General features: G+C 34.9%; 2 protein-coding genes across 3 annotated transcripts; both read left to right on the forward strand.

The window, feature by feature from the left end:
* Window positions 1–349: 349 nt before the first annotated feature.
* si:ch211-214p13.8 (B- and T-lymphocyte attenuator) lies at window positions 350–5165 on the forward strand. Its single transcript, XM_067410032.1, has 6 exons — window positions 350–604; window positions 1045–1374; window positions 1501–1536; window positions 1700–1855; window positions 1941–1978; window positions 2554–5165. Exons 1-6 carry the CDS (start codon window positions 520–522, stop codon window positions 2851–2853), a joined length of 945 nt encoding a protein of 314 aa, XP_067266133.1. The 5' UTR covers window positions 350–519; the 3' UTR covers window positions 2854–5165.
* Window positions 5166–6982: 1817 nt separating this feature from the next.
* LOC137036025 (B- and T-lymphocyte attenuator-like) lies at window positions 6983–11552 on the forward strand. Of its 2 annotated transcripts, XM_067409941.1 has the most exons (6): window positions 6983–8436; window positions 8849–9178; window positions 9301–9336; window positions 9532–9669; window positions 9754–9791; window positions 11235–11552. In XM_067409941.1, exons 1-6 carry the CDS (start codon window positions 8352–8354, stop codon window positions 11421–11423), a joined length of 816 nt encoding a protein of 271 aa, XP_067266042.1. In that variant the 5' UTR covers window positions 6983–8351; the 3' UTR covers window positions 11424–11552. The 2 variants fall into 2 exon arrangements, with proteins under 2 accessions (XP_067266042.1, XP_067266044.1); XM_067409943.1 differs by lacking the exon at window positions 9754–9791.
* Window positions 11553–11987: the final 435 nt, after the last annotated feature.

Genomic DNA, 11987 nt, shown 5'->3' on the forward strand with positions numbered 1-11987 from the left:
GATTATGCAGCAATACAGGTGTTTACATGAAACTTTCTTGTAATTCTGCTTTGTTTTTTACACTTGTGATTTTATTTGTCACAATAACATTTTTTTTTTTTTTTTTGACATACCTTTTCATTAAATGGACATTATATCTCAAAACTGCTTTATTTTATACTTTATTGTTTTGTGTTACAGAAATAAGTTTGTCCCTTTTTTGTATATCTTTGAAATGGGTACCATACTTAACATATTGTCTTGTGCATCAACTATGCATCAAGTATGCAAAACAACAAAACCACAGAGCAAATGAGTTCTCCTGTCCAAAATCATGTGAAGCTCACTCACTACATGTGCAAAAGCACACAGAGCAGGATGAGTGCATGCTGCGTAGGTAAAGGAAATGGAAACCACAAGTATAAGAATGAAGAGCACAATGCCAGAGTGACAGAAATAAGTGTTTAGTTGTGTGATTTGGATGTTGACTGTGAGGATTAGACTGGATTACATTTTTGACATAACTAGCTTGTGTTAAAGATGGATTGGCTATACCGGAGGAAGACGGCTTTGTTCCTGGCTGTGTTTGTAGTTTTCATGCTCCATGTGAGCACTGACGCACAAGGTGAGTTCAAGGTAAAAATGTTCAATGTGCTTTTAGTTAAAGTTTAATAAAATGTGGTGGTGCAGAAAGAATTTTTCAATTAACAGTAAGTTGCAAGTGGAGCAACATGCATTCAATAAATATATTTTAGAGTACCAAGGTTTTTTTTTTTTTTTTTTTAGGTGTTAGGTGACATAACAAACAACCACAACCTTAGTTTAGATTTCCAGACACTTTTCATTTGTAGATATTGCAAAAAAACAAACAAGAAAAAAGATTTATCAAATTCTTGATACAGTTGGGCATTTATAGTCTGCTTGCTATTAGAACTGTTGCATACAGCAAAACAGGAAAGTTCATTTCATTAGCATTGTGTTATTTGAACCTTGAAATTGTTTTAATGATGTAACTTTACCCTGTTATTATTGTCTTCATACATTTGCTGCAATGTTATGTTTTAGGTCCTGGCCACCGATGCCCTGTCTTTAAAGTTCAGAGAGGGGCTGTTCATAAAGCCTGTATAAACAAGCCTTTCAAGATCTCCTGCAAACTGAAGTATTGTGATAATCAGACAATCAATATTATATGGACTAAAGAAAACCTGAAAGGATGGATACCAGTGTCTGGAACAGGTCAAATGTCAACATCACAGATCTATTCAGCACCTGATCATCTAACTTCATATTTAACTTTCACAAATATATCAGAGAATCATGATGGCCTCTACAGATGTGAACTACAGTTACCAAACTTGTCAACAGTTAGCCATTCTATTAATATTTCTGTCTCAGGTAACTATTTACTATCAATGTTTTTATGTTTATGTAAGGCTAAAGCCGTCAGAACCAGCTGTTGTAACTATATGAAACTTCAAATTAATTTTAAACAGTTCTAAAGCAGTTTTAAAACTTCCACAGATGACAGCCTGGGAGATGAAATGTCTTGCACTGAAAGTAAGAGCAGTTTCAATCTAAACACAGAGTGATGTGCATCATGCATGTTCTTCTCAAAATTTAGTTGGGGAGGTGAACTATCAAGTATTACTGTATGCTGTTCCAGCTTAAAGTAAACATTGCTTCTCCTTTTTGAAAATGATACTAGTTTTTGTTTTCTTAGTGACATCAGAGAACGAAAACACTGAGAAAGACAACACTGATTCCAGCTCTCATTCAAAGCCATGGTGGATGTCATATCTCTTTATCTGTATGTGTGTAGTGATTCCTGTTCTCACATTAATACTCATCTTTATCCTGTGTATTAATGGATTTAACAGTAAGTAATTTTCTCCTTTTTTATTATTTTGAGATATTTAAGTTTTGGCATGACACTGACTTTGTCCCTTTAATGATCATTGCAGCTTCGAAAAGAAGGAAAACACAGAGAGCACAGGTTCAGGTACGTATTTTATAAATTACTCTAATTAGTGTCGAAAAAAAAAACATGAACGTTTTTAATTCTCAGTTTTTGTACTTGAATTGAGGTATGAAAGATGCAGAATTATACTGTGATTGTGATTTTATGAATGTAGATTGAAAGAAATGTATAAATTGCTTTTAGTTATTAATATTTGTTTAATAAATTACTCATAAACATGTTATCACACATGCAATTAATTAATGAATCTTTGTAATGCCACCTATAGAAGTTTGTATTTGATTAATATAAATTTATTTTAATTCTTCTTATCATTTCACATCTTGGTCCAAAAGGAGATAACTTCTCAGAATACTCTAATTTAATCTTCAAAATGAAGTCAAACAAGGGAACCTTAAAAAAAAAAAAAAAAAAAAAAAAAAAAAACATTTTCTGTTATATTCTGTTGACTGTTTAATTTCTTTTAATTGCAGTTTAGTAAATTCCACCTCTCGTTCCAGTTCAACTCATTAACTAAATTATTAAATTAACTCTTAAATATTAAATTTTGCACACCCATATGCACTACATTAACAATTATCCTGTTATGTTTGCAGTATACAGCAACATCTGTCTTGTCATCACCGAGACCCAGTGTTCTGAAGCATGATGAATTTGTCAGTGTCCAGTACTCTGAGGAAACACAGCGGCCCTCTCATGACAGCAACACATTACCACCTGTACAGTCACATCTGTCAGATTGTGGGGGTGATGGTTCTTTGTCCAACAGGAGAGATAACAGTGTAAGCCAGGTTGTATATGCATCTCTGAGCCACCTTACACCAACACCATCATCTACAGCACCCCATCCGACAAGAGAGGAGTTTTCAGAGTATGCAGCAATCCGGGTGTCCTGAAATCCCTTCTGTGGGTTATGCATAACTATACAAAGTTAAGCAACATTTCCAAGGCTCCAAAATTCATTCACAGGGGAAGTTTTGTGAAACTGTACAATACTGTCTGGCTATTTTGTCTCACAGGAAGCAGGAGATGTTTTCACACCTCACAGTACAAATCATCGCATGATGTTGTTTTCCTCATTACATCACGGAAAACTGTCGCAGTGAGTTCAATGTGGTTTCTAAGCGAAACTCTTACCACTAATCTATAGGCGTCTGCTGCAACACATCCATATCCTGAAGACTTGTAGTCTACATTGTATGCACTAAAATGAAAAAGTTAATTCAGTAACAGTTCGTTACATAATTATTTTCTGTTGTTGAGAATGTGTTGTATTTTGGGGATTTCCAGTTGTCCTGTCAACTTGTGATTTAAAATATACAGATTTTAATAGTTTCTGTGTTACGTTATTTAAAAACAAATGTTAATTATTATTGGTCATTATTTTTAGACTAGGATGGTTTATGTAAGAGTAAACCAATTTGAAGAGTAACCAGTTTGAAGCCGTCTGCAACATACTGACCTGATTCTGATGGTTCTTTTTTTCTTTCTTTCTTTCTTTCTTTCTTTATTTCTTTATTTCTTTCGCACATTAAAAAACATTGGGTTGACTAAAGTGCTGTACATAAAATAAGAGAAGACAAGTAAATTTAACAAATATTACAAATTTACAAAGCAATAAATTAGAACTATTTGACTTATCTTTTAAACCAACATCATTTGTTCCAATAAATAGGATTTAAGCATAGATTTAAAAACAAAAAGAGAAAGTGCTGTTCGGATGGCTACAGGGAGCTTGTTCCAGAGTGTTGGACCAGAAATAGCAAATGCTTGATCACCATTGTGCTAGACCTAGGGATGTGATGAATTGTGTGTATGCATCAACTCTGCGAGATAGACGGGTGCAAGATTATGAAATGATTTAAAAACCAAGGTTAAAATTTTTAATTCCACTCTAAATTTTATGGGAAACCACTGCAAAGAAATCAAGATGGGGGTGATGTGCTGAAATCAAGTGAAAAGCCTGGCCACTGCATTTTGGACCATTTGCAACCGCCCCACGGATGACTGATTGAGCCCATGTCTAGGTGGGAAGTGATAAATGCATGGATTACTTTTTCAAAATGTTTTGTGATATAAAAGGATTTGACTTTAGTTAGGCGACAAAGTTGGTAAAAACATGACTTAACTACCACATTTATGTGCTTATCCAACTTTAGACTGGAATTGAAATAAAAGCCTACACTGTATAAAATCAAAAGCTGAGAAAACTTGAAAAAAATAAGGCAACAAACATCAGCAGATTTGAGTTTTCTCAACTTGTATTCAGTTTATACAACAAAAAGTTGAGAAAACTCAAAAATCTCCTACAAAAACAAGTTGAGAAAACTCAAAAAATCTGCTGAAGTTTATTGCCTTAAACTTTTAAGTTTTCTCAACTTTTGATTTTTTTGCACATGGGGTGACCCATTTGGTTAGATCACCAAGGTCACAATTACTGCCATTAAAAGCATCAGTAGGTCCAAACTGAATTGCTTCAGTTCTACCTTCATTTAATGTCAGGACATTTTTTGTAAGCCATAATTTAAGTTCCCAAATATAATGTTTATTATTAGGTTTTAAAGGAAGATACAACTGAGCATCATCCTCATATGGTACGGAGGGACTGAGATGAGAGGCATGTGGATCCATCCTCAAAGTCTTTTATTGATAAACAAAGGCACAAGTATGATATGGGCAAGACAAAGAGCACAGGGACAGGCAAAGGTCAACAAACGAAGAACATAATCCAGTGGGCAAGGCTAGAGGGTTATCCAGGCTAGAGTCCAGGGATGGGGCAATCAGTATCCGAACAGGGCGAGACAAGAGGGATAATCCAAGGTGAGCAAGAGTCCAGGGCAGGCAGAGAACATGAAAACCAAGCAAGGATCAAGACATGGGAAACAAGGAAGTGCGCTAAGAACACTCTGAGAGGCTCTGTAAAGTAGCTATCAGCTAAACAGCAATTTATTACGCTAACAATACACGGCAATCTGTAAGCTTGTAAGTCAGTGGCTGCGTCCGAAAACTGGAAAATGCTGCCTTACGAGGACACATTTCAAGGTAGTAAGGCATCAAGGTACATCTGAATCCAATGTTAGCTTCACTTCCTCTCTCATGAGAAACCTTCCTCAGATCGATTTTTGAAGGAAGCATAGATGTATCCTTAGCTGCCTTTGATATCCCACAATCCTGTGCTTTCCATTCTTTGACAGTTGAGCTAGAAAAATAAAGATGGTGTCCGAAAGTTGCGTTTGCTGCTCGGTTTTTGTACAAATGTACGATTTTGATCAACATATTTCAATTTTGATATCATTTCTATCGAGAAATTACTACTGTAGTAATTAAATATTTGTTCAGTTCTCACCAAAGCTTGCGCTATATTGCTGTAGATCATTAAACTGTTACGCTGCCTCAGAAGTTTTTCCGAAATCAGTTTCGTGAGGTACCTTCATGCACAAACGCTGCCGTACAAGTCATTCTTTTATAATATAGCGAGGCAGCAAGACAGCTACCTAGGTTTTCGGACGCAGCCAGTGTTTTATAGTGCTTGTGATTGACTACAGGTGTAAAAGTGATTAGAGCAATGGAACATGGGAAATGTAGTCCGGAGTAACATGTTACTGTGTGTCATGAAAAAGTATTTATGGTGAACAGGTGACCTCTGGTGGTGAGAAACAGCAGGCGCAGGATACAACATATAAGTGAAAAGAAATCCTGTATTTATGAAAGATCGAAGCAAAAGCTGCATATACAGTATATCATGAATGGAGTCAGCGCAAGAAGTCAGAGGTGCAGTGGAGGATCTGTTGTCCAATACATACAGAAATCTTGCAATTACTTAAGAAGGCCCAGAACCATTCAAGAGTGGTACCTCTAAGGCCAACACAATTTTTTAGGCAAGAAATCCACTGGTACAAAATTGCTCTCCAGAACATTTTGTTCACTGTTCCTTGCTGGTGGAATGATCTCCCCGGCTCCATCTGGAATGCAGAATCCCTGGCAACATTCAAAAGACAGCTGAAAACTCATCTCTTTCATGAGCACTTAACCTCATCATAAAAAAAAGAAAAAATGCTTTACTTCATTTAATACCTCCATATTCTAGCTTATGCTACTCTAAGCAATGCCTGAAACTTGTCTATTTGCCTCTTCACGATGACTCGCTTATTGTATTCCTCACTTTAAGTCACTTTGGATAAAAGCGTCTGCAAAATGAATAAATGTAAATGTAGAAATAGGTACATTGTGGTCAACCATGCCAAAAGCTGAGCTAAGATCTAGTAAGATCAAAGCAACAGTATTTCCGGGGTCTGTAGTCAATAAGATGACATTTGAAGCTTTTAATAGGGCAGATTGTGTAACTTCCTGAAACCAGACTGAAAAGTTTCATATATGTGGTTTGTACTTAGAAAAAGACTGTTATTGAACTAACACCACTTTCTCAAAGATTTTGGACATAAAAGGTAGATTAGAAAGTGGGCTAGGATAGATGTGTCTGAATTTGGCATCTTTAAGTTTTCAGAGTAAAGTGTATTAAAAAATAAAATAAAAAACAGCACATCTGCAGCAATTTACAACTTGCTTTAAAAAGCAAGCAGCCATGACTTTTTGCAAATTTTTGCAAATAATTTGAGTAATAGAATCAAAGGAGGTCCAAGTAGCAGAGCTCCATGGAGTCTCATGGATGTCAGAATTGGAATGCAATACTTGGGGTCTCAACCTAACCACTTTCTCACATAAAGTTTCAGACACATCAGTAAAAACATTAACCACCAGATTTAAAACAGAATCAACATTAGAAAACAGTGCAATGGTAATTATTATTGATAGTCTCTGACAAATATTTAGATTTTGCTGAATTGACAACTTTTTGATATACTCAGAGAGAGAGAGAGTAGCACATAAGCATAGGGAACCGGTAACCTATCCTCAAGCAATTTGCGTTCATACTTACTAAGAATACCAAAGAGGTCTGCACTCTAAAAAACTTAAGATGCACGGGAGATTATTTTGTAGAGTGCAGACCTCTTTGGTATTCTTAATTTGATATATAGGTCCTGGCACCTAATTAGCTGGGAGAGCGCGGTGAACGCTTTAATTGCTCATACATACTACAAATTTTTCTGAGGAAGCAAATCTAGTCATTTAACCATGTTTTCCTTGGCTGCTTGGCCTTTATTGAAGCAATACAATTTACAATATTCAGACAGGTATTGTTAAAAGAAGAGGTACTCGTCAGCATTTGTTCTGGTAACACTTTATTTTAGGGTCTTTTAACTAGTTGTTATCATCATGCATATTACTAGAATATTGTTTGTTTATTAGTAATTATTAATCACATATTATTTTTCATTCTTAATCCTACCCAATACCTAAACTTAACAACTAACTTACTAACTATTAATAAGCAGTAAATTAGGAGGTTATTGAGGGAAAAGTCATAGTTAATAGTGAATACATGTTCTCTATACTAAAGTGTTACCTTTGTTTTTCACTTTAAAATAATGGTCCAGATCACTGGTAGTTTCTGCACAGTGACCAAGTAACACGACTAATTATGATGCATTTTATGAACATGTTGAGAGTAAAAAAAGACAATGGTCCAGATCACTAGTAATTCCTGCAGAGTGACAAGTGAGTAATTAGTGATGCGTTTTATGACTAGTTAACGAGTTCGTTTGCCCATATAATCTTTAGGGTATTAGGTTAGCTAATTTGGTTTGCTGTCCACTGAGGAGGGGCTCGATGAAGCATCTTCAACTCAAGCTCTGATACACCCCTGCAGTGAATAAATAGGATGTGATTACATAGGGCAAGGTACTTGAGATGAAGGTGGAGTTTGGGGAGGTGGAGGGATGCTGGAACAGCTGAGACTGAAGAGAGGTAAGCAGCTGCTTATAATCTCTGGCTGTTGATTGGAAGATTAGATGGGCTCGCTCCTCCCTAAATTACGTTCAGGAACTTCACTTAAAATGTGATTCTCAGACACACGACAATGTTGTGATTAATTAACTGATAATTCTTTATAATTTGTCATAGTTGATAGTTATTAATGAGGCTAATCTCATTCAGTTATTACTGATCACTTACTGATTAGTTAAGCTTGTTTCCATAGTTAATAGTAGTGGCTGAAGTGTAATCAGCAGAGTAATTAATAGATTTAAAGAATTTAGATTCTACATAAAAAAAAAAAAATAAATAAATAAAAACTTAAGTCTAACACTGCTGGAGTCACGAGACACACATGGCAGGTATAGAACAGGATGAGTGCATGTTGCGTAGGTGAAGGAAACCACAAGTATAAAAATACAGAGACAAATACAGAGACCAGTGACAGAAAGTGTTGTGTGATTTGGATGTTGACTGGATTAATTAAAATTTCCATTTTTGACATACCTGGATTGTGTTTAAGATGGATTGGCTATACCGGAGGAAGACGGCTTTGTTCCTGGCCGTGTTTGTAGTTTTCATGCTCCATGTGAGCACTGATGCACAAGGTGAGTTTATTCATGTATGATGTTCAAGATAAAACTCACTATCGATGCTGTGATTTTCACTGACTAGTTCTGGGCTCATGAGTGCTCTGTTAAATTTGCTTATAGTAAAAGTGGGGCCAGCTACACTGTAAAGATTTTTGAGGTCAGATCTCAAAATGTAATGTTGACTTAGTGCATTGAAAATATTTAGTTGTCTCAATTAAATTATGTGAACTGAATATCTTTTAACGCTGGAACTTTAGTTGTTGAACCATCTGAAGATTTTTAATGAAACAATCAACGTATAATTTTAAGTTTTGACCTCCAAAATCATTTTACAGTGTAGTATCACGGTTGCCAAGTTTATGGTGAAACTGAATCATATGTGTTCTTTTGTCATTGTCATACATTTGATGCAGTGTTTATGTTTTAGGTCCTGGCCACAAATGTCATGTCTTTAAAGTTCAGAGAGGGGCTGTTCATAAAGCCTTGATAAACAAACCTTTCAAGATCTCCTGCAAACTGAAGTATTGTGATAATCAGACAATCAATATTACATGGAGTAAAGAAAACCTGAAAGAGTGGATTCCAGTGTCTGGAACAGGTCAAATGTCAACGTCACAGATCTATTCAGCACCTGATCTTCTGACTTCATATTTAACTTTCACAAATATATCAGAGAATCATGATGGCCTCTACAGATGTGAACTACAGTTACCAAACTTGTCAACAGTTAGCCATTCTATTAATATTTCTGTCTCAGGTAAGGTTTTTGTTTATACACTATGCTGAAGTCATCAGAATCACCTTGGATGATTAAATAAAACTTTAAGTTAATTTTTGAACCATTCTAAACCTTTTCTTTTTTTTTTTTTACTTCCACAGATGACAGCCTGAAAGATGAAATGTCTTACACTGATAGTAAGAGCAGTTTCAATCTAATCACAGAGTGTTGTGTGAAATGTTCCACTCAAAGCTTTCATATGATTCAGTTCATAAAAGTTATATAAATTTATCATTTTATTATATACTGTAAATTTGGTTGATGCTCTATCTTTGAACATTGCTTCTCCTTTTTCAAAAGAATTAGGATGTTTTCTCTTTTTTATTTTTTAGTGACAACAGAAAAAGACACTGATTCCAGCTCTGATTCACAGCCGTGGTGGATGCCGTATCTCTTTATCTGTATGGGTGTAGTGATTCTGGTTCTCATTGTAATGCTCACCTCTATCCTGTGTATCATAGGATTTAAAAGTAAGTAATTTAACCTTTTTATCATTTTGAGATATTTAAGTTTTGGCATGACCCTGACTTTATTCCTTTAATGATCATCGTCAGCTTTGAGAAGAAAGAACACACAGAAAGCACATGTTGAGGTACGTTTTTATAGATTCACTGTAAAAAAAATCCCGTTGTTTCTACGGAAAAATACAGGCAGCTGTGGTTACCAGAACAATACTGTAAAAATGACATCAAACCGTAAACATACTAACGGAGTTACATGTGAATTTTACATTTTAAATATGTATATTTAACATTGGATTTCAGTACACTGTAAAACAAATCCCAGTAAAATTTATGGTAAAATAACATATTTAATTAACTGATATAATGTTAATTTACCAACCTAATGAAGTACTAATATCTGTTTTGTACCTTTATAATACACTGACAGTCACCAAACACAGTGGTCATAAGTGTCACATGATGAATCAAAGTTCATCACAAGCAGATTTTCCACAAGCTGAGGAAGACAATACTAATATATAGAAGGTGCACAAAGTGTCATTCACACAAACACTAAACACCATCATGGTAACATGCATGAAATTTTAAAAATGCAATAAACATTAATTTAACAACATTAGATGAAACATAAAACCCTAATGTACATAACTTATTAGAAAAAAATGAGAAAAACTAAAAAGAAACAGAGTTATTTCAACAAAAATATATCAAATGTGAAGTGTCACGCAGGGAATTGTGGGAATGTCAATTTACGTTTTTTCACTGTAAATTTTACAATGAATTGTTATTTTTCACTTTCAAAAACTGTGAATTTAATGGTATTTTACCGTAAAATTACATTAAATGTACCGTTAGATGTACCGTTAGATCTATTACAGTTATTCACCGTATATAGTTCGGAAACTTTCTGTAAACCAATTAACAGTTTTTCACCGCAGCATTTTTACAGTCTTTTACTGTTAAAATCACAGTAATTTTTTACAGTGTTGCTCTGAGTAATGTGTGAAAAATAAACATGTCTGGTGTGCCATTCAGAATTAAATTGAATGCCTTTTAAATTATACTAACATTTTTGAATTTGAGTCAGTAAACAGGGTACACAAAAGTCAAATTACAAAGTTCAGAGTTATGTAAAGATGTAAATACAGTCTATATTCCAGAACACACACACAGTTATGTGAACTTTAATTGAACTTGGGATATCACTGAACTTCTGCTCCATCTCCTAACAGCTTCAGCCTAAAGGTCCCAGACAGCAAACTCATTAACGAACAAATAAATATACAAAATAAATGTAGTGCAAAGTGTTACTCATGAACGTTATTTTCACACACATGAACATTATCAATATCTGCTTCATGCAGACATCATAAAATAAAGATGCACTTTAAAAATCCTGTTTTCAGTTTTCAAAATGGCATTTAACAACATTGAGTGATTTACAAGATGCAAACGTTCAACGGAACACTGTTTATGTTGTTTTTTTCTTTTTTCAATGTAGAAAATTCCTCCTGTGAACTCATAAATGGTAAATGAACCCATTCTTAACAATTTTCCTGTTGTGTTTACAGTATACAGATCTTCTGAAGTGTGATGAATTTGTCTGTGTGCAGTACTCAGAAGAAACACTGACCACAACACATCCGGCCTTAACACCTGAAGTGTCTACACTCTATGTGTCATATAGCGGTGATGATCCTTTATACATGAGAGATAACTGCTTGAGCCAGGTTGTATATACATCTCTGCTTCACCAGTAAAATCATCTACTGCAGCCCGTCAGAAAGGATATCCATCAGAACATTTTAAAATATGTTCCCATTGACACAAAGCTACAATTATGTTTAGTAGTTGATCATCTGGTGATCATTTTGAAAACACAATAAATGTTTTGTTCTTTTAGAGCAGGGATGGACAACTCCGGTCCTGGATGGCCAGTGTCCAGCAGAGTTTAGCTCCAACCCTAATCAAACACACCTGAACCAGCTAATCAAGGTCTTTAGGATTAGTAGAAAGTTATAGGCAAGTGAGTTTTTATCAGGGATGGAGATAAACTCTGCAGGACACTGGCCCTCCAGGACCGGAGTTGTCCATCCCTGTTTTAGATGCTTAGATTTAATAGGCTACCTTAATAATGCATTTGGGTTCAGGTTTTTTTTTTTTTTTTTTTTTTAATCCATAATTTTTAGTACAAAACTTAAACCTTGAATGTGTTAACACTGTCAAAATACATTCTTTAATGACATTTTTTTTTCTTTAAATTTAACCAAATTGTTACACCTGTTTTAACCTGAAAGTGAACAAGTGAAAGTGAAATTTTTGTG

The sequence above is a fragment of the Chanodichthys erythropterus genome, chromosome 14 (assembly GCF_024489055.1).
Source record: "Chanodichthys erythropterus isolate Z2021 chromosome 14, ASM2448905v1, whole genome shotgun sequence".
Taxonomy (NCBI): Eukaryota; Metazoa; Chordata; class Actinopteri; order Cypriniformes; family Xenocyprididae; genus Chanodichthys; species Chanodichthys erythropterus.

Bases quoted from the DNA above. Each gene is read 5' to 3' on its own strand.
- LOC137036025 (XM_067409941.1), top strand. From the start codon at position 8,352: ATGGATTGGCTATACCGGAGGAAGACGGCTTTGTTCCTGGCCGTGTTT. The intron at 8,437-8,848 runs GTGAGTTTATTC...TTTATGTTTTAG, and splicing joins TGTGAGCACTGATGCACAAG to GTCCTGGCCACAAATGTCAT. The intron at 9,179-9,300 runs GTAAGGTTTTTG...TTACTTCCACAG, and splicing joins TATTAATATTTCTGTCTCAG to ATGACAGCCTGAAAGATGAA.
- si:ch211-214p13.8 (XM_067410032.1), top strand. From the start codon at position 520: ATGGATTGGCTATACCGGAGGAAGACGGCTTTGTTCCTGGCTGTGTTT. The intron at 1,375-1,500 runs GTAACTATTTAC...AAACTTCCACAG, and splicing joins TATTAATATTTCTGTCTCAG to ATGACAGCCTGGGAGATGAA. The intron at 1,537-1,699 runs GTAAGAGCAGTT...TTGTTTTCTTAG, and splicing joins TGAAATGTCTTGCACTGAAA to TGACATCAGAGAACGAAAAC.